Source organism: Amia ocellicauda, chromosome 3 (genome assembly GCF_036373705.1).
Source record: "Amia ocellicauda isolate fAmiCal2 chromosome 3, fAmiCal2.hap1, whole genome shotgun sequence".
Classification (NCBI taxonomy): Eukaryota; Metazoa; Chordata; class Actinopteri; order Amiiformes; family Amiidae; genus Amia; species Amia ocellicauda.
Window position 1 is genome coordinate 22,746,778 of NC_089852.1, and position 20,539 is coordinate 22,767,316.

A 20,539-nucleotide genomic window follows, 5' to 3' on the forward strand; every position below is an offset into this window, starting at 1 on the left:
ATCAAATGATGTTGTTTGAATCCCAAAGGAGAAGCATTGAAGATCAATTATAGCCCCCCCCCCACGTTTTCAAGTGGCCTGGTCCCTTTCGAACACTTTGAATTAAAGTGCAAGGCTCTACCGCACCAACTGAACACATCCAACAGTCTTCAAATGTGTTCCTAGGATATCTTTCTCGACTGATAAAATTGCCCCGTTAGGCCCCTTTTCGCTGATCAGGCTGTAAGGGAGCCTTGTGCTAAGTGACAACATCAGTTCGGCTTAAGAACTTAACCCTCAGTTCATGCATTCATTTTCTTTTTAGTGAAGGGCGGCTTCCACCAATGTCTTCTCTCGGAGTCACCGGGGGATTATGAGGCCAGACAGAGACCCCTCCCCTCTGTCATGGGCCATCGGCACTTACTGTCTCCAAAGCAACGCAGCGGCCCAATGTTGAACTGGCCCTCCGAGCCTGTCCTGTTCGTGTCTCCAACCACCACCTTCGTCACGGGCATGTGATCCCTGTAGTTCAGCCAGCCCCTGTCAGAGGACCTGTATCCAGAGGAGGACAGGTGGGACACCAACACTTACATCACAGGAATGAGTGTTGGACTCAGCTGAGAAAGGAATGCATCTGCTGCTCAGTCCCTCTCCTTAAATTTAAAACTTTGCTCAAGGCCTTGCTCTCTTTAAAAATATCAACATAACAGATGCTTGCCCTTATCCAATGTGGCTTACATGGATTTACAAATACAAATACAGTGTACATCTTATGCTGGAAGAATCGAGATCGAGGATGAAGAGAAACAATGCCCAAAAAAAGAACTGAAAAGCTGTTTTAGTATTTTTAATCTGTGACTTTTCTCAAAACTGTTTTTCTCTCTGGACAGCGAAAAACAGATTTTTTTATAAAGCCTCCCATCTCACCATTGCCTGTAGTCAGCATCACAGTTGCAGTAGAATCTGGAGTCGGTGCAGGTCCTGTTGATAGCGCAGCCACACTTCTGTATGCCAGGGAAAGAGCCACCCCAGTAAGCGTGTCTCTCGTCATTCCGGCCCACCCAGTAGCTAAAGGCATTTCCACCTGCCATGGGAGAAGGCAGGAGTCTAAACGCTTGTAATCAATCAAAGTATTCAGGAGGAGCAGAAAAATAATCTGTGTACTTATAATAGGTCAATCACAATCATTATTTTAAAACTGACTAGCAGGACTGAAATCATGAAGGACAAGAAAAAAACAAGTGCCCTAATCCCACCAACTGCAGTCATCTGGACTATGAAAGTCAGGTCACAGGTTTATTATTATCTGACCACCAATGCCATTTGAAGAAGACTGAGAAAGAAACACAAATATTTTAACTTCAGTACTTGAATGGTAACAGCACACATCTCACATTTCAACACAAACTCTCTGGATATTTGTCACTTCAGGGAGGACTAGGAAATATAAAGACTGGGGGAGAATTTTAGAGGCAATTGGGGGACAGTCAAGTTTGAAGTCTGCCTTTGTATCAGTCTAACAAGGTGGCCAAGCCTAAGGGATGGGTCATTGTCAGCGTGGCACTCACTGGGAGTGTTGAGCAGTCTGGACTTGTAGCAGGAGTACTCGATCCATTGCTCGCAGTACTCCGAGGTGTTGGCCAGGGCAGTCACCTCAGCCCAGGAGGCGTTGTAGTACTGGACGTCACCCATGTAGGGTCTGTTCATAGCGGAGCCAGTCACCTTGGTGTTGTCCATCCGGTTGTGCTTCACCACTGTCCAAGCCTTATTTGCTGGGAGACAGAGCGCAAGACATAGCCACACTTACAAACATCTGGATTAGCTTTGCGTAGGTTTCTCAGGTTATGTTTCATATTGGTAACAATTTATAATAAGGTTATGTGAATAGTAGGTAATTAATTATTATCTATTAATGGATTAACAGCCTATGAAAGGAGCACTAAATAAGTTATTAGCCTCAACTTTGTGTGTTATGATATGCAAATGTATACAGTTGTGGTCAGAAATATTGACATCCTTTATTGGAAACTATTATTCTGCCTATTTTTGTTTCACTCCCATTCATATGAATACGTATCACTAATTAGAAATACGTATTTATCAACAATGTCTCTTCACTGACTGTTTAGGACGATGTGTAAACCTGCCACCCCAGAGATATCAGTGGTATATCTGCTTTATAGTCCTGTTCTGCACTTTACCAGAGTGATGTTGTCATAAAGGGAAAGAGAGGGGGATGAATCTCTCTCTGGCCCTGACTGCGGTGACAGGCCAGCGGAGAAAGCCCAGCGTACTTTTCATGTTGCATTGCACCACGAAGGGCTTCAGCGGGCCGCTCAGGTCCGGGTCGATGGTGTAGTTCCCGCTGCTGTACTTGCCATTGAGCCGGTAGGCTTCGCATGACTCCTTGTAGACCGCTGGTGCGGGAAGGGAGAAAGACATGCACTATTTTTTTATAATGTTCAATTAATACTGCACCATATTTACTTATTGCAAACTTGTATATAAAATAAAATAAGTAAATTGATATAATAATTATAATATAAATATATAGGAATATAGAACATTTGAATAAGTGATTATATATATATATATATATATATACACATAGATGCACAGCCAGCTGGAAGGACCAGTAAGCTGTCAATGATTAAGCTAACATATTGACAACAAAAATAAACAGGCACCCACATGGAGCACCATGCCTCACTCACATTTGTGGCACACCTCTCCTTTATAGCCCGTATTGTCGCAGATACATATGAAGTCATCCCAGGACTGGATACACCTGCCCTCGTGCTCACAGAGGTTTGGGGTACACCTGGGACAGAGACAGAAACAGAGACACGCGCTGAAGAAATACTTGCTCCTGTTCTTACGCCTGCTGAATATATCAATTATCCTCTCCATCTGGTTATTCATCACCCAGTTAGTAACCTGACATTTGATGTTAAGAAGTGGGAGGGATGTAAGGTGGGACTGACCCATGGTGCTGTAGAGCACTGAAGGATCGTTCAGCAGAGCAAGATGTAGCCAGAATGGTTGCCAAGATTTTCACAATTTTGAGTCCTTGTAAGTGTACTATCCTCAGAGACGGAAACAATTAGTCCGAAGAAAAATATATGATTGTGAGACATCAAAGAAAGACTAATCGAAACCGAATTTCAACAACATTTTTGCACTGCCAAGCACAATCTTATCTCTATATGACCATGAACACGCAAGTGAAATTGATTCTTGAATTGACTGGAAACGCGTGTGATCAATCTGATATGAGAGTTGTATAAACAAATCACTATTGCAGTGTTTGGGATTCAAAGAGCACCTACTAATCATCCCCGCCCACTCAACCCAATGATTTCTCTATGATAATTGACTCCAGATTCACTTCAGATTCCTTTGGTTCGGGCTTCCACTTAGAGAGCAACAACAGATTTTTGCAAAAACATTATTGACAGGGGCATTCTTAGTACTTTCTTGAAAATGCACTATTTTATATTTTTTTCTTGTACACGAATTGTGCAAATTTGGTCAATAATTTTGCCCAAATTTTCCCGAGCCAGAAAATCTGCCCCCCTGCCCTGTACGCCTATGGTGTGGAGGCCTGTCAAGGTTAACCAGTCTGGGCATCATCAGACAGAGCTCTTACTGTGCTTACTTGCTGTAGAACACCATGATCACAAAAAACATTTGCAAGAGTACTGCAGCACACAGCTGCTTAGAAGTGTCTAAAATGTTAAATTTAGAGTATTATCCTAATATAAGCAGTAATGTGAATAAAACTAAATATAAAGAAAGGTATAGCATGCAAATATATTTTAAAACAGTACATTTACAGCAGTGTGTCAGTGTATCAGAGTGGCAGTTCAGCAGTGTGTCAATGTTTCAAGTGGCAGTACAGAAGTGTGTCAGTGTATCAGAGTGGCAGTACAGAAGTGTGTCAGTGTATCAGAGTGGCAGTACAGCAGTGTGTCAGTGTGTCAAGTGGCAGTACAGCAGTGTGTCAGTGTGTCAAGTGGCAGTACAGCAGTGTGGCAGTGTATCAGAGTGGCAGTACAGCAGTGTGTCAGTGTGGCAATGCCCCCTGTCCCTCGCAGTTGAGTGGTACCTGTCGGTAATGCCACAAGTGCCCAGCAGCAGCTCTGAGTAGCGGCCCAGGCGGCGCTGCAGCATGATGTCGATGTCCACCGGCTCGCTGTCGATGAAGATCTGCTGCATGCAGCCGTGGAATGCCTTGAGGTTGGTGACACACATGCTGCCATTGCTGGTCTTGGGGCACCCTGAGCGACACACACGTAGGCCCAGGGGTCAGAGGTCACAGTAAAGAAAAAAGGTTGGGTAAGTGTATCATGATTGGTGAAGTGGGGATGACAACACAAGCTTTAAGAGCAGGATCATCCAACCCTGTCCCTGAATAGCCCTTTTCCCGCACATTTTATATCTCATTTTTAAATAATCCATTGATGAAGACTTGGAAGAATTGCATTCCATTCCGTGAAGCAGGTTTTGTGATACAGACTGTCATTTTGAAACAATCTGGAATTGACACTTCAGCCCTCAAGGACCAGATATGAACCACAATAATCTTCACACTATTGAGGATCCATGGCTCAAATCAAATAAATTCAGTTAAAAAATCTCCAGTCCTTGGACATGCAGCACAGGAACTTTGCACATTGGGGCATGAGAACGCACACTTGGGTTACTCTCGGTCACCTCAGAACAGAAACACTCTGCCCTCACTGCCCTCACTGCCTCAACCTGGTCTGAGTGCAGGACTGGTGCACAAGGCAGTTGAGCCAGCTGACAGACAGCATCAGAGCTGTAGGAAGCCCAGGGCCCCTCTCTGGGTCTTGCTCCAGTAGGGTGTGTTAGTGTTAGTTTTCACTTACCTCCGAAGAAGTACCTGTCACCAGTGCGGACAGTGAAGAAGTTGGTGATCCGGAGAGGAGAGCCTTCGTCCTCGTCAATGGTTACGGTCACAAAGTTATCCCTGGCCACCAGATCCACTGTGTGCCAGAACCCATCATTCAGACGGTATCCTGTGGGAAACAGAGCATGAGTCATTTGAGGCACAAGGGAAATGTCTTTTAGCCACTGTTTGAGCAACATCACATTTGTGTTAGCCACAATGCCACATGGTTCCATGTTCACTTTATGACAACACTGACACAATGTTATGTGCTTAGCTGGGGGGGTACCTGCACCAAACACCAGTCGCTTCTTCCCAGGTTGCATCAGAGAGATGTTGACCTGACCCTCACTCAGGCCCAGCTCCAGGGAGCCCAGGTTGTCAGCGAAGTTGGTGTACATAAGCAGGCCGGTGTAGTCCCAGGAGCGGAACTTGAACTTGACGGCCATGCGGTTGCGCCTGTAGATGCCGGGTACTTGCAGGTAGTTGTTGATCCCACTGAACGTCAGGGGCTTCAGCAGGACGTCCTGGCAGGCGTAGCGGACCGTCTTCTGCAAAGGGAAAAAACACAGGGATCCAGAAGGTTCAGCCCCGCTCAGAGAGGAACGAGGGACCCTTCATTTGTGGAGAAAGAAGTGAACCCAGCAGCTTTCAGCAGGTGAGCTGGTCAGACCTTGCTGGAGTTTCAACTGCCGTCTCACACATCTGAGGGGGCTTATGCTACACAGTCCTCCTAACCACAAATCCTGCTATGCCAAATGACCGGGTGTCTGACTTGGGGAGTGATGTCACAGTTACAGACCCAGACAGAAAACATAGACTTTTGTTTCATATTGGGATGCTATTCTTGGATTTCCTGATTGATTACGCTTCAGCAATGTTAATCATAATTAGTTTGCAATGAATTTCATTACACCCTTCAGATGTAACATACAGGACTTCTTACATAGCTTTTGTGTTTAAGGTAATCATAACACCTTGAATGTATTCTGGCTTCACTGATAGTATTTTTTAGTACACGTTTCTTCTGGACAGGTATGGAATTTGCCATTTTATCATAACTGAACACAGAAGTTAACATTGGAAGTTGACTTGTGTTGTTCTTCCTGCTACCTATCAAGAAGGGAGTATGTAATGTGCAATTGTAGTCTGGTTGGTTAGAATTCCTACTCCTAAGGCTCATGGAGACGTGGCTATCAAATTGGATAATAATAATAATAATAATAATAATAATAATAATAATAATAATAATAATAACAGCATGTCAAGCCGTTTCAGTGTATTCACCTGGCGATGAGGAAACCGTATCTCGGGCATCTTCCTCTGGGCCAGTTTGATGATATTGATCCCGTTGTAAAAGACGTTCTCCAAGCAGCCCCGGAAGTTGAGCCTGTCGGGCAGATGTGGCATGCCGGGCTCTATCACTCCACCAATGTACACCTGAGGGAGAGCACACAGTGAGCACAGTGCAGGAGAATCCCGGTCAAGCTGCCCAGGGTCTCCAACTGGTTGAAACCTCAAGGTCAGCTGCCACCACCCACCTGGGAGTCGAGGTCCAGGTATTCGAAATCCCCATTGCAGTGAGCGCTCTCTGTGTGGCTGTCCACGGTCAGGTTGACGTTGCGGCCGTAGCGCTTTATAGTGACGTAGTGCCAGTGTTGGTCGTCCAGCAGGTTGCCAACGGTAAGGGTCGTGTGTCCTGACACCTCGTGAACGGTGCTGCTCCCTGCAGAATGAAAAAAAAACAGTTGAGATCCACATTTTGGTCCGACTGGCTGGTTTTGTTTTGCATATTGCCATTTGCTTACATTGCTGAATACTAACTTGAGTTTTCCAACAGCTACCAAAAATCTACTTTATTTCTCACTTTCCATTCTCATTTCCTTTTCTTTCTGACATATTTAGAGCAGTGGGATTAATAATCCATTCTTTATTTCTTTGACATCCTGCTGCTGAGATTTGAAAGACAGCAATGCTGGCTAACTAGAGGAGATCTGCAAAGAATATCATGCTGGGGTGCTAATCTAGCTTTTACTCCTCACAGGATATGTCTGGTGAGAGGTACCAGTGCAATCGTAAATAGTGACTAATTTTAAATGAGACTAATCCACAAGGTGGGAGATTAGAGAGAGATGTATCCAGTCTGCCTCGGTTCTCCACACTGATTCGGATGAAAACACCCATACATGGACATGTTCGTCTATCACATACAAGCTCCACAAGATACTCCAAGCCCAAGATACTAGAGACTGCTGAGTTCATGTGTCGGCATAAGATACTGATCATCCCTATGTCAAGGTAGCTGATAGTAACATGTACTATCTGTGTGTTCTGCAAAGCATCTCAATGATGTTGTGCAGGTGTTGTCATGTGGGGCTATGGCCTGTTAACTGACCTAGGCTGATGTGCAGATACAGCTTGGCGTTCTTCAGCTCCAGGGTCAGCATGTCACCCTGCATTCCCTCGCTGTGCATGAGCACGCCATCCCGCTCCAGGGTTTTAAAGTTCAGGGCGATGTGGTCCTTCAGCGTCCTGTATGTCCTCCTCGCAAACTTGTAGGCCACCATGTCATCCCCGTCATACGCCATGACGTAAGAGTCTGGAGGGGATGGCAGGGCACACGCAGGCAGAGGGGGATGCAAACAAGAAGGACCAAAGACATTACCATGTGCTGTTGACTTTCTAAGTGGTGTTGCTTTTTTTTCATTTGCCAAATAGCTTGCGTCACAAACATGAATAGGACCAACCAACTGATAGGAGCCTAGGGGTTTAGTATCTCTAACAGGGTCTTCTGGTCTTCAGTGGTTTAATTATTTGCTTATTGGAAAAAAATCAGATGTGTATTTCAGGGGACGGTAAAGATAAACATTGCAACTCTCAAAACTCTCAAAGTCAATAAAATAAAGTTCTGTCCAATCAATTAATGGAAATGATGAACAGTCTGAGGATTATTGATTGGATCCTGGTACAGGGCACTCTGGTGGACACTGGCCTGGCACAGTGATTCTCGTCTGATTTAATGATTTCTCCCCTTTACAGAAAGAACACGACAAAATGCTTTCTTTGTTTATCATTGTTTGTTCTGTTTTCGTCTCTCCCTGTATATTTTTCTTATGTTACCATTATGTCATATATTTTTACAAATTAATAAATACACTTTTCAACAAAAGAACACACATATATAATATTATATAATAAACACATGTATAATTTAAACACACATAAACACACAGACAATGAATCTGGTAACTTTTAAGAACAACGCCAGATGAGGAGTTGGCAGCCCTGGCCCTAGAGCGCTGCTTGACAGTCCAGTTTGGGTTGCTGGAGTTCCTGAGCACTTTCAAAATAATTAATCTGTTAAACTGGCTCCAATTAGCCCAACTATTACTTCAGATTGAGAGCTAGCACTGGAACAAAAACAAGCTGGACAGTGGGACTCCCAGGATCGTGGCTGGGAAGCACTGTGTAAACATGAAGGGGCTGGTGTTTAAAGAGACCCGCGTACCCTGCCAGGGCTGCGCTGCACTGGTACCAATAAGACACTCACCATAGGAACAGCCATACACCTCCAGCCTGACTCCAATCTTGCCAGCAGGATTCCAGCCCAGGGGCAGGAAGCGCAGGTGCTTGGCGGTGACAGCGTGGTGCAGAGTGTGCTTCTTCACCTGGTAATAGTTCCAGTTTCCTGAAAACGTCTGACAAAGGAGACAGCTTGGCTTTATCTATAACATAAGTAACTTTAAAGAAAGTGAGCAAAATAATTGACAGTTACAGTGCTTCGGGTCTATTCTAGCAATGCTTTCCTGGACACTAATATTACTTTGTTGTATTTATATATTTATTACAAGTGAATCAACACTGTCCAAAACCGTCCCTCTCCTCAGCAATGGCAGCTGTGTGATTCAGGTGAGACTGTTTGACCACAAAGCAGCAGGGAGAACAGGAAGTGACCTCAGTGGAATGGAAGGGGGTTGGGGAGAGATTAGGGAAGGAAAATAAAGCAAGAGTCGCTGTTTGTGGATACATCAGGCACTTTGAGACGGGACAGTTTTGAAAGTGGCACACACATGAAGAGAAATTAATAGTAAACTGAGCCTTCACTGTTTAACTGCTTCAAACTTTGCTTAAAATACAACCATGTTTTATTAAGTAATTACTCTGCCTTTGACACACTGACATGCTCTTATCGTGCTTGCTGTCTTTTTTTTCCCTTGGTGACTCTCCATCATCAAGTTAGCAGTACTGTAACCCCCATCACTCCCCTCCCTCATTTCTTTCAGGTTAGGAATGACTATCAACCAAAACCTGTATCAAAAGCCTCCAGGTTTTTTGTTGAGCCCGCAAAGAATATTGGCCCCAAACCCACACTTACACAGGCAGACCTCTCCCCCTCCCACCATACTCACTGAGTTCCCTCCCCTCTGTATGTATGGCGTCCAGGTATCAGGCCGGTCCCCATACAGCAGGGTGTATTTGGTCACCCAGTCATAGGAGTTGAAGGTGCCCTGGGTGGCGATGGCCGTGATCCTGTACTTGTGGTTCAGGTTGATCTGGAGCCAGGGCTGCCGGTCCTTAGGCGCGGGGGACCACCCACTGCTCCCTGGCAGACAAACAGGGGGGTGTCACAATGCTGTAATGTGTTTATTTCAGTGCTGTCACTCTTAAGGCTGGTGATGAAAAACTGTTTTTGGTGTGCTCTCTGTGACTCAATTGAAACCTTAACCAAGAGCTGCTTTTAAAAGGGTTTAAATAATTAGTTCAATTTGGTAATTGATAGTTCTGTTGGATTCAATACTAGCAAGGCAAGCCCCAGGACTAGAGCAGTAAATTCAGAGATTATTGTGTAAGTATGGGGAGGGAGAAGTCAGCAGTAAAAAGGTCAGACAAATCCAGTCCCGCAAGTTTTTTGGTACCAACATCTAACAAGTGACTGTGTAACAATGCTCTGTGTTGCTGTCTTGACGAGTGGTGATTTTCAGAGAACACTACATGGGTTTCACTGGCTGCTGACAGGATTAAGGTGTGCGCCGCTGCTTGTCTACTAAACTGCAACTCCGCATTTGAAAGGCAAAAAACCTGAAATTGTGGTCATGCAGTCAATTGCACAATCAACAAAACTAAAGCTTGTGATTTTCATAACCCTGACACTTGGTGCACATGCAGTATGCTCTCAGCAAGGCATCCAGTTATACCTCGAGCAGTGCCTTACCGTACAATCTGGCAAAGTTGGCCGAATACAAAAAGTTATATCTAGATGAAGCCAAGAAGGAAGACGCGTAGAGTGGAGAGACCAGAGGATCATTACAGGGTCCTGAAATAGAGGGAGAGAAAGGATTCACGATTATTCACTTGTATGCACTTTTCAAAGTAAGGATTAGGAACATATTACACTATAATGGCAGCAGTGTGGAGTAGCGGTCTCTGGACTCTGAAACAGAGGGGCATAGGTTCAATTCCAGGGGACACTGCTGTTGTATCCTTGAGCGAAGTACTGTACCTAGAAGGCTACAGTTAAACCCAGCTGTCTAACTGTATGTAACAACTGATGTGATATATTGTAATAATTATCACCCTGGAAAAGATTGTCTGCTAAGAAATATCATGATATTTGACTTTGCCATCTATATACCTTAGATTTAACACCAGACAATCATGCTTCAGAATAACCAAATCAACCTTTATTTTCCCTTGAAAAAACTGCCGCAGAGATTTACATAGACATAACAGACTAAAATCATGTAGAAACATGAAATAAGTTCCATATATAATAAATATAGTAAAACGCAATAAAACAATAAAAACAATCAGGTGTAGGGAAGACTAGAGAAATAGGTGTTAACACAAAGTAACTTGGTCAAATAAAACACAAACACAAATATAGCAATGTGCCACAACATCATTCTTAAAAGAAAAACTCAATTCATTTAGACCTTAACTACATTAGTAGTCTCCTTTTATTACTTTACATTCTTCTTTCTCACTCTATGATATTATTTCAGGAAAAACTGATAAAATGGCTTCGAGGAGAGATAATTATATGCAGAAGGAAAATCGTTTTGCACCATGAGTAAAAACTAGAGGTTAATATTAAATAAGAGAAAATGTATTCAAGTACAATTGTTCTTGATATTTCTCAGCTGTAATGGAAAGTAAAGCACAACTGAGCTCAAGGAAAGTGAAATGGGTTTATAAATTAATACAAATTTGAAGTATGAAGTAAATCTGTAAGAAACCAAGAAGTGAAATTTGAACCAAAAAAAAGACAAAATGACAGTGATTTAACTTTCAGGACCCCAGCGTGCATATCGAGGCATGGTAAATTGGGATCATACATTTTCATGAAACCTCTTCTGTTTTTGTGATGCATATGATATTTGTCACGCTGGGTTCTTCAGGTTTAAGATCAAAAAGAAAAGAGTCCATCTTGCAGAGAGAAGAGTTGCGAGGAGAAGGGAAAAAACCCAAAGTATTGCAGATTTGAGGAAAGAAGCTTTTGAGGTCAGACAGTGTGAGCGTTGTGTTTTGGGCTTTTCATAGACTTAGCAGCTGGGCTTTTAAATTTACTGTATCAACGTGCAAAAGCTGCAGAGGCATCGAACGAGCTCTGTGCAGGAGGATGTGGTCAGTGACAAGGTACAGAACCACGAGCTCAGACAACAACAGCAGGAGAGATTTCTAGATCTCTGCAGCCCGAAAGGCCTGACTCTGGGCGTGTGATGAATAAAGCAACCCACACACCCCAGTCAGCACGAACCCCGCCGCCCCGGTTTAGTGGTTTGGCCAGAACTCATGCCTTTCAAGAAAGTGGAAAAAAAAGTCAAGACACATTGCCACTCCCTTTCACAGAATGAAGTGCTGTTAGCAATTCACACTGCCTGTGTTGTCTGTGAGACATCTTGAACAAAGACATCAGCCAGTATTTATAATAATAACAACAACAACAACAACAACAACAACAACAATAACAATAATAATAATAATACACTAGAGTTAAATAAAGGGTATGTATATTAATAGTAATAATAATACAAATAATAACTAAAGTTCATTGTAGGGTCAATTTATATTTTAAAAGGAATTAAATCATCATCATCATCTATAGTTCTTTGGAGGGTTAATTTACATACTGGAAGGCAGAGTTGAAGTCCAGGTTGTTCCTGGAGGCCCTGCTGTCTCTGGGCATTCATTCCACCCAAATCTTCACTCACATAATTGGTCTAGATATTTACATAAATACACTGCAAATACAGCATCTTTCTCCAGGCTTGCGCGGTGCTCTACATGTCTGGACGAACTTCACATGGACTGTGAACTGTAAATGTTAAGAGTATCAGTCTGAGCCCATAATTAGACCCATTCGATGGACTGAGACCTTGAAGGGAAAATAGCACAGTTTCTAAAATAATAAGTTGTGTCCTCCTGATTCCTGAGTTTTCTGTTCAAATCAATCGTATCGCCAAGCTTTAATGCTGAAAATTGTAACCTTCACTGAAGCCAGTGCAGTGGTCTAAAGTTACAGTGGCTGCTTCAATGCTGGTGCTGAACGTAGCTCATTTGGTAGAATTGAACAGAAAAATCCTCTATGCTCGACTCCCACCAACACACAAAGACATAAAAAGAAAAAACATTTTAGAAACTGTGATAAAAGTCAGAACAAAGACCAAGAGAGTCAATGGGTGGCTTAGCCCTTGGTCACACTTGTCAGACACTAGTATCTCAGACCTCGCTTTCACAACATCTCTTTGTTGAGACTTTGAGGTGATAAGATCTACCCTGCACTTTGTGGGCACAATCAGATAATACTGTCTTCCAGGCCGAGAACTGAAGGCAAGCATTTCTCCTGCAGCAACTGCAACACCCCTGCATGACAATATTTGGTTGTTTTCAGTTTAACAACCTGCTCTTCTCTTGTGGGTATCACCTCGACGAGTTTATGTTTATGGTTGTTTGGTACTTTGATTAGAAATGCTTTTTCTAGGTCACTTCAATGAAGCCTTTAGAAGAGGTCATTAGCATAGCAGTCTCAGTGTGCCATTTCTTTGCACCAAGAGAAGCAGAGTTCGTGAAATCAGACAGTCCAAGTTGAAGCTCACCCTCTGGGGTCCAGAGAGCAATGGCTGGATCACATTCTGGAATATATGAATATCAATGCCAAAGGAGCATGGTGGGATGAACTTCATCCTAGAATTCAAATTTCTTTATAAAGTTCATATCTGAGCCTTCACTACTCAGCAGCCACACAGAAGTCTTCAAAATCTGCTGAGTTTGGAGTGTGTTTCACATGGGCATTGCAAACTGTGTAACGTAACACTGCAGAGAACCATATTGACCATATTGAAGGAAAATATTTAAAATCAAATAAAAAAATAAAAAAATGTTTTCTATCAGCTAAAGGAACTTGGGTGGAACTTGTTCTTGAAATAAAAAATACATTAAAAAGTGTTGTTTTGGGGATCATGACTGCACCCTTAAAAACAGATATCTGAGAAGTTAAAGGTCTTAAAAGGTTCAATAACCTACAAAACCATAACAAACAGTGGTCAAGTATGAAGGCAACTTAACTTTCTTCTTGTTTTTGTTTGTTTGTATCTTATGGTAGTTGGATTTAAAAACAATCTGAATTCTCTTGTGGCAAAATCAAAATCTGTAACTTTAACTGGAAATTAAGTCTCATCTCCAGCTTGACATGCAAGAATGATGAGTCAACATCACAGTTTTTCATGCTAATATACACTCACCTGAAGGATTATTAGGAACACCTGTTCAATTTCTCATTAATGCAATTATCTAACCAACCAATCACATGGCAGTTGCTTCAATGCATTTAGGGGTGTGGTCCTGGTCAAGACAATCTCCTGAACTCCAAACTGAATGTCTGAATGGGAAAGAAAGGTGATTTAAGCAATTTTGAGCGTGGCATGGTTGTTGGTGCCAGACGGGCTGGTCTGAGTATTTCACAATCTGCTCAGTTACTGGGATTTTCACGCACAACCATTTCTAGGGTTTACAAAGAATGGTGTGAAAAGGGAAAAACATCCAGTATGCGGCAGTCCTGTGTGCGAAAATGCCTTGTTGATGCTAGAGGTCAGAGGAGAATGGGCCGACTGATTCAAGCTGATAGAAGAGCAACTTTGACTGAAATAACCACTCGTTACAACCGAGGTATGCAGCAAAGCATTTGTGAAGCCACAACACGTACAACCTTGAGGCGGATGGGCTACAACAGCAGAAGACCCCACCGGGTACCACTCATCTCCACTACAAATAGGAAAAAGAGGCTACAATTTGCACAAGCTCACCAAAACTGGACAGTTGAAGACTGGAAAAATGTTGCCTGGTCTGATGAGTCTCGATTTCTGTTGAGACATTCAGATGGTAGTGTCAGAATTTGGCGTAAACAGAATGAGAACATGGATCCATCATGCCTTGTTACCACTGTGCAGGCTGGTGGTGGTGGTGTAATGGTGTGGGGGATGTTTTCTTGGCACACTTTAGGCCCCTTAGTGCCAATTGGGCATCGTTTAAATGCCACGGCCTACCTGAGCATTGTTTCTGACCATGTCCATCCCTTTATGACCACCATGTACCCATCCTCTGATGGCTACTTCCAGCAGGATAATGCACCATGTCACAAAGGTCGAATCATTTCAAATTGGTTTCTTGAACATGACAATGAGTTCACTGTACTAAACTGGCCCCCACAGTCACCAGATCTCAACCCAATAGAGCATCTTTGGGATGTGGTGGAACGGGAGCTTCGTGCCCTGGATGTGCATCCCACAAATCTCCATCAACTGCAAGATGCTATCCTATCAATATGGGCCAACATTTCTAAAGAATGCTTTCAGCACCTTGTTGAATCAATGCCACGTAGAATTAAGGCAGTTCTGAAGGCGAAAGGGGGTCAAACACAGTATTAGTATGGTGTTCCTAATAATCCTTTAGGTGAGTGTATTGTGTTCAGTTAGACCATTTCAAAGTCGAAGTTATTACAGTGCGTAAGCGTGACACAAGGAAGTGGGACACTTTCAAAAATTCAAAAAATTGTACCCCAACCTCTTTTTCAGCTGTCCTTGTTCTTCCCTGGCATTTGAAATATGTAACACAGTCATGCACCCAAACTCTCAAAATGAGCTGCTGTCTGAACTAATGTATTATCTGCTGTGAAGCAATTTGTGGTCGTTGACAATTAACACTAGCAAGATGTGGCTATGTTGTTGTTTATGCTCGTAATGGAAAGCTAAGTTTTAAGCAGATGCAGACACATAGACATTGCAATCACACGGCATGGGTTGGATTCATTGTACAAACAAGCATTCTTACTGATACTGAATATTGCCAAGCATGGTGAGGATACTCTGACAGGATTAGTTAACAGTTTTCCTAAACTAATGAGACACAGCTAAAATGAGTTAGAGAAACTAATTTACAACCAAATGTGTGACTGATACAAAGATTCAAGATTACTTCAGGAAACAACTGGGATTTAAATCAGAAAGAAAGATTTTAAAAAAACGGTTAAATAGAACAATAGCAGATTTATGGAACCCCAAGACATTCAACAGGTTAGAAGTGCAACAGCAGAGACAGTGTTATGATTAAAAAATTTTAACAAATAGATATTGTATACAAGTGATAGACAGTAGGAAAAAGATTATTATTTTGACTACTTTCTGTATACCTCATGAGTATATGCAGTATATATATATATATATATATATATATATATATATATATATATATATATATATATATATATATATACACACACAGCTTTTACACACATCCAATCTTTTTTCAGACAGGAAATTGTCAGTATATACATTTGTTGGTGTGTGGAAAAGCTCAGAGCAGACAGTTTTGAGTCTTTTGTAAACCATGTAACTGGCCAGAGAGACCACAGCACTTTTATTCTGTTACGATGATGCTTCACCCCTGGTCCTCCCAATAACTTTCAAACTAAAAGCTGGCCAAAACAACTTCAACAAAGTCCTTGCCAGTCTCTGCAACATGTATTAGACAACATGTACCCTCTTCTATTGCCGTGAATCGCAAAATGTACTTTTCTGGAACAGAAAGGATAGTCTAGTTGAAGATAACAACATTAAAAACATTGAGCTGGTTTTTGCGCCCAATACAAATGGAGGGTGAGTCCCTTGCAGAACAGGAACTACAGATACTGATGCCACTGTGAAACACGCGCCTCATGAAATGTGTTTTTTGGCTGTTTAAATCTTTAAATCTGAAATTATCTTTAAGAACTAAGATGTACAGAGTTTCTGAATAAGTTTGGTATGAGCAATCTCAACGCTTGTGTTTTCATAGAAGAAATAAAGCACATTTTTTAAAATAATATATAGACCATATATAATTTTCACATTATATATACGTATACTGAATATATAGATACATACACTGATGTATACATATGTGTGTGTGTGTATGTATATATATAGGTATCTTCTTGTTTATAAGGACTTCAAAAAGCCTAAAGTGAGGCCTAGATGTTCTCTTGTTAATCCTAATCTTGAAATTGCACTGTTGTTCTGCCTGGCGGGATCATGAGACTACAAGACTGTGTCATACTGACAGCGGGACAGACCCAAAAGCTTCCCAGTTTAATATTAAGCTCAGCACATCAAGAGAGAAGTCATTAATACCTGCACTACACGAGAACCCAGCTGAGCTACAATGGAAGTAAAAAGACAAAAGAAAAATCTTATTTAGTAGAGAAAATTGTGAGCCAAAACACAGTTAAAATTAAATAAATAAATGCACTACAGAAGAGTGGATCCTAAACCCCTTTGTTTTAATTTGTATGGTGGTTTTCTTGTCACTCAAAAACCTCCCGTTCACTCCACGTTTCTGGGAGATTGTATTCCCTGCAGTCTCTCCACAGAGGTCTGTGAAACCCATCCAAAACCCATCCACACTGCAGAGATTAGCACAGTGCCCTGGATTTAAAGACCATAATCTGCTTTTGAAGGTGGCTATGCAGTGCACATTGTAACAGTTTCTGGATTATTTTTTTCTGACCAATCCTGCAGAGGTCAATAAAATAATACATAAATATTAGAGAGAGAGAGAGAGAGAGAGAGAGAGAGAGAGAGAGAGAGAGAGAGAGACAAAACCAGAGAAAGAAAGACAGCGATTGTGTCAAATTGGTGTAAGAGCCAGATGGTCACATTTTCAATATCTTAAAAACGCTTGAGAGAAATGCCTCTTGTGATAAAATTCACTAAAATTCCTCAGATGGAGAAAGGTTTTGCTTTTGTGTTTCCATCTTCCAGTCTGTGCCTGTGACCTTTTTGCTCTTGGTATGGAATAAACACACTGTTGTTTTGTGGTTGACACTATAAGTGGCAATAGGGAACACCATGCTGTGACTGGCTTGTGATCAAACCCACAACCATATCTACACTGAGAGATCAAACCAAAACCAAAGTGAAAATAACAAATTAATCTGAAACCATCTTGAAAACAGGTGGCAGAAATGTAGTTCTTGCCTTTTGACTTGATGGCCCAAGATGCATCTTAAAGCCAAATCTGTCCACTCAGTTGCCTCAGCTGATTCCACCTTTATATGGTGCAAATGGCAGTAAGGGTCTGAGAATTAAACAATTTCTTTAGATCATCTTTGCAAGTGAGACTGGACCACTGCAACCATTAATTGATTACTGATTTAATGCCATCTTGGAATTAATGCCATCTCTATTGATAGCAAAACTCATTTTGGACTTAAACAGCCTTCTTTTGCCTGCAGCAGCTGAATCTAACCGGCACAAATATAGACTGATTATCAGAGACTAAACCTATTTCTGAGTCACTGCCTGCATTTAATGAGTTTTGTGATTTTTTTCTGTTGCACAGTACTGGACACCAAAATATAATCTTGCATTTTAATATTCCATCCCATCAATTAAGAAATTAGGACAAAAAATTTAATTTCCCAAACTTTATAAATAAGTTTATTCTTAATGTATCCCTCATTCCATTCTTGGTGTTACTAAAAGCACTGTATCTGTCCACTCATGAGTCCATATATAAGTATTATATTATGTATTGCATTCCACTCAGTCTGTTTTGGAACACTGTTTTTGCACTGCGTGTGCATTTACACTCTATTGCTCAGATTCCTCAGAGCTGGAACATTTGTTCTACCTTCAACCGAAGTCACTGGAAAAAACAAAACCACAAAAGAAAATGCCAGCCCTCTGACCCTTCAGCAGTCAATAAGCTCCAGCCATGTTACTATTAATACACATGATGGAATGGCCTAGGATCTCTCTGAATGTTATAAAATAGAAAGCGTCTACACGATTCAGTGCAAAGAAACCTAATTACTGCAGAGTTTATGTGTAAAGAAATACCTGAGAGTAGAACAGTTGGTAAAGTACAGAAACAGACGTAACAGATTAATGCAGCAGCTTATTCTCCTGAGCTGTTCAGCACTCCTCTTTTATGCAGTCTGTTTAACTATGCTTCCTTATGCTCCTGTGTACTTACGTATTGATAGTACTTCTAGTATTTTACTGTGACTTCTCCTTTACCCCCCTGTATCACATGCCTATTACTTAAAAGGAACTCCACTAAAATTCCATATTTTCTCAGGTTATTCTAAAACTAGAAACATATTCTGTGGAGTGAGTTTTTCATGTCCAGCTCATTCTATGTACCAGAATTCAGAGATCGAGAAATAGTCCATGCCATCACGTGGGTGCTAACTCTGGAGCTGCTTTGCTGGAAGTCAAGGGAGAAAAAGTCACGAAAATCAACAAACATTTTATGCATGTTCCATGGCTCCCTCACCCTATTTTTCCTAGTGAACCATCAGTTTGTAGTCTAGTTTATTTCACCACCCAGAACTGTCACTATTATGTTACATGATTATTTTATTTGAGGGACTGCCGTGTAGGCTACAGAGGACGAACTGTGCATGAACTGCACACGAACTGTGCACATGCGTATACACAAACATATAACAACAAAGTAAGTTCTCCAAAAAAATAAATTGACTAACTTAATTCTTGTCTGTTAGAAAAAAATTACCAGGAATTCCCAGACCTAGTGAGATCTCTCAAAATTCAAACCCTGGAATCAGCTATAAATGTATAAATAGTTACAGATGAAAGGATTCACACCTTTCATTTAAACATAAACCATGTAATTCTGTAATTATTTTAATTTAATAAATACTGTTTATTAAACAAAAAGTAGTCAGTGCTAATTTTCCAGAGCTTGTTGATTCAGCCTAGACAAAACTGTATTTTCCAGGCTCAGTGTTCAACAAAAAATTTGAACATTTATCATTTATAACTATTTATACATTAATTAATGATATTTTAAATAAATAAATAATATAACAGAATTGTCTCAAAGGAAGGGTGTGATTATTTTCCACTATTACTGTCAATACAGATTTGCTGCTGTACAAAAACCATTGTATATTTGGCCCCTAATTACACTTAACCCGCATGAGCCTAAAGACTTGAGCACAATGCAAGACATGATTCAATAATTAAAGTGGGAAATCAGCTTCGAAAGGGATTGAGAGGAATTAACCAATTAAAATCCACTTTCCCATTCATTGGCTTACAGATGGGCAATTTGCGCCCAGCCAATTACAAACCTTGGTTTCCAAGCAATCTTATCCCTTCGTAGTGCGAGATGTCTTGGCGCCTCAAAAGGAAGCGAAACCAATGTGATTTAGACAGGCACCTTCTGTCCTGCTCATTCCAACAGAGATTAGCTAATGCAGCTCTCCTTGTCTAACAATGGGCACCATTCAGGGGACCAACACCTGTTTTGCATTTTGAATTGAGCAATGACCTTTTATCGTCCTCTCCAACCCAACCACTAAAAAAATATGCAATTATTCACATATATAGGTAGACTTGACAAAAGATTAATATAAAAAACTATAATTTATTTTCCGAACAAGTAATTGAAATATAAACTACAAATTAGATCAAACATGTTTCAAATGCTCTAATATAGTGGTGTTGGCTTCGAAGTTTACTATCATTTACCTTTGTAACACAATAGCCAAAATAATATGAATATGTACAGATGCAGTTTTAAACGTACAGTCAATATAGGCTGTTGTACAGCTCATCTGTTTACTGCATCTAAAAAACATCCACAGACACACATTTACACTTACTACAATGAATATAGTTCTTGCATTACAATTCCTTATTATTCTATTTTACTTTTATCAAATTGTGTGTGTTTTAAGGGGGGGTTCAAGGAATAAGTTTTGTTTATGTGTTGAATGTCTAATTAATGGACACAAAAATATTTTTTAGCTCAGCAAAATAGAGTTTGTTCAACTCAAAGTGAAAAGTTCATGTCCTTTAAGACATAAGTTGGGTGCCACTGCTGTTAATCACACTGGTGCACACAGGAAAGCACAACATGCTTCTCAGGAATGTCAAATAGGAACACGCATAAGGTCACAATAACAGACCATGAGAACACAACAGAACATCACTATCCATCTCTAGTGCACCATGTAAAAGAAAGAAAATCTAACTCTAAATCTAAATTTAACCTGAGACATTTAATAATAGTACCTTAATAGGCCAAACTATTGTCAACATGCTTAAACTTTGTTAACGAGAATAAATACTTATTCTGGAAAAC

The 20,539-nt window shown here is 41.1% G+C and overlaps 1 protein-coding gene across 1 annotated transcript in view; it reads right to left on the reverse strand.

The window, feature by feature from the left end:
• cntnap1 (contactin associated protein 1) overlaps positions 1-20,539 on the reverse strand; it is a 40,916-nt gene that overhangs the window by 13,409 nt on the left and 6,968 nt on the right. Inside the window, exons 2-15 of the mRNA XM_066698512.1 lie at positions 10,104-10,205; positions 9,301-9,494; positions 8,442-8,589; positions 7,287-7,490; positions 6,433-6,617; positions 6,179-6,331; positions 5,181-5,442; positions 4,872-5,021; positions 4,088-4,259; positions 2,694-2,800; positions 2,274-2,396; positions 1,548-1,751; positions 907-1,063; positions 404-531 (exon numbers count right to left, since the gene is read on the reverse strand). Of these exons, the coding sequence (XP_066554609.1) occupies positions 404-531; positions 907-1,063; positions 1,548-1,751; positions 2,274-2,396; positions 2,694-2,800; positions 4,088-4,259; positions 4,872-5,021; positions 5,181-5,442; positions 6,179-6,331; positions 6,433-6,617; positions 7,287-7,490; positions 8,442-8,589; positions 9,301-9,494; positions 10,104-10,205 (2,289 nt within the window). The remainder of the gene's footprint in view (positions 1-403; positions 532-906; positions 1,064-1,547; positions 1,752-2,273; positions 2,397-2,693; positions 2,801-4,087; positions 4,260-4,871; positions 5,022-5,180; positions 5,443-6,178; positions 6,332-6,432; positions 6,618-7,286; positions 7,491-8,441; positions 8,590-9,300; positions 9,495-10,103; positions 10,206-20,539) is intronic.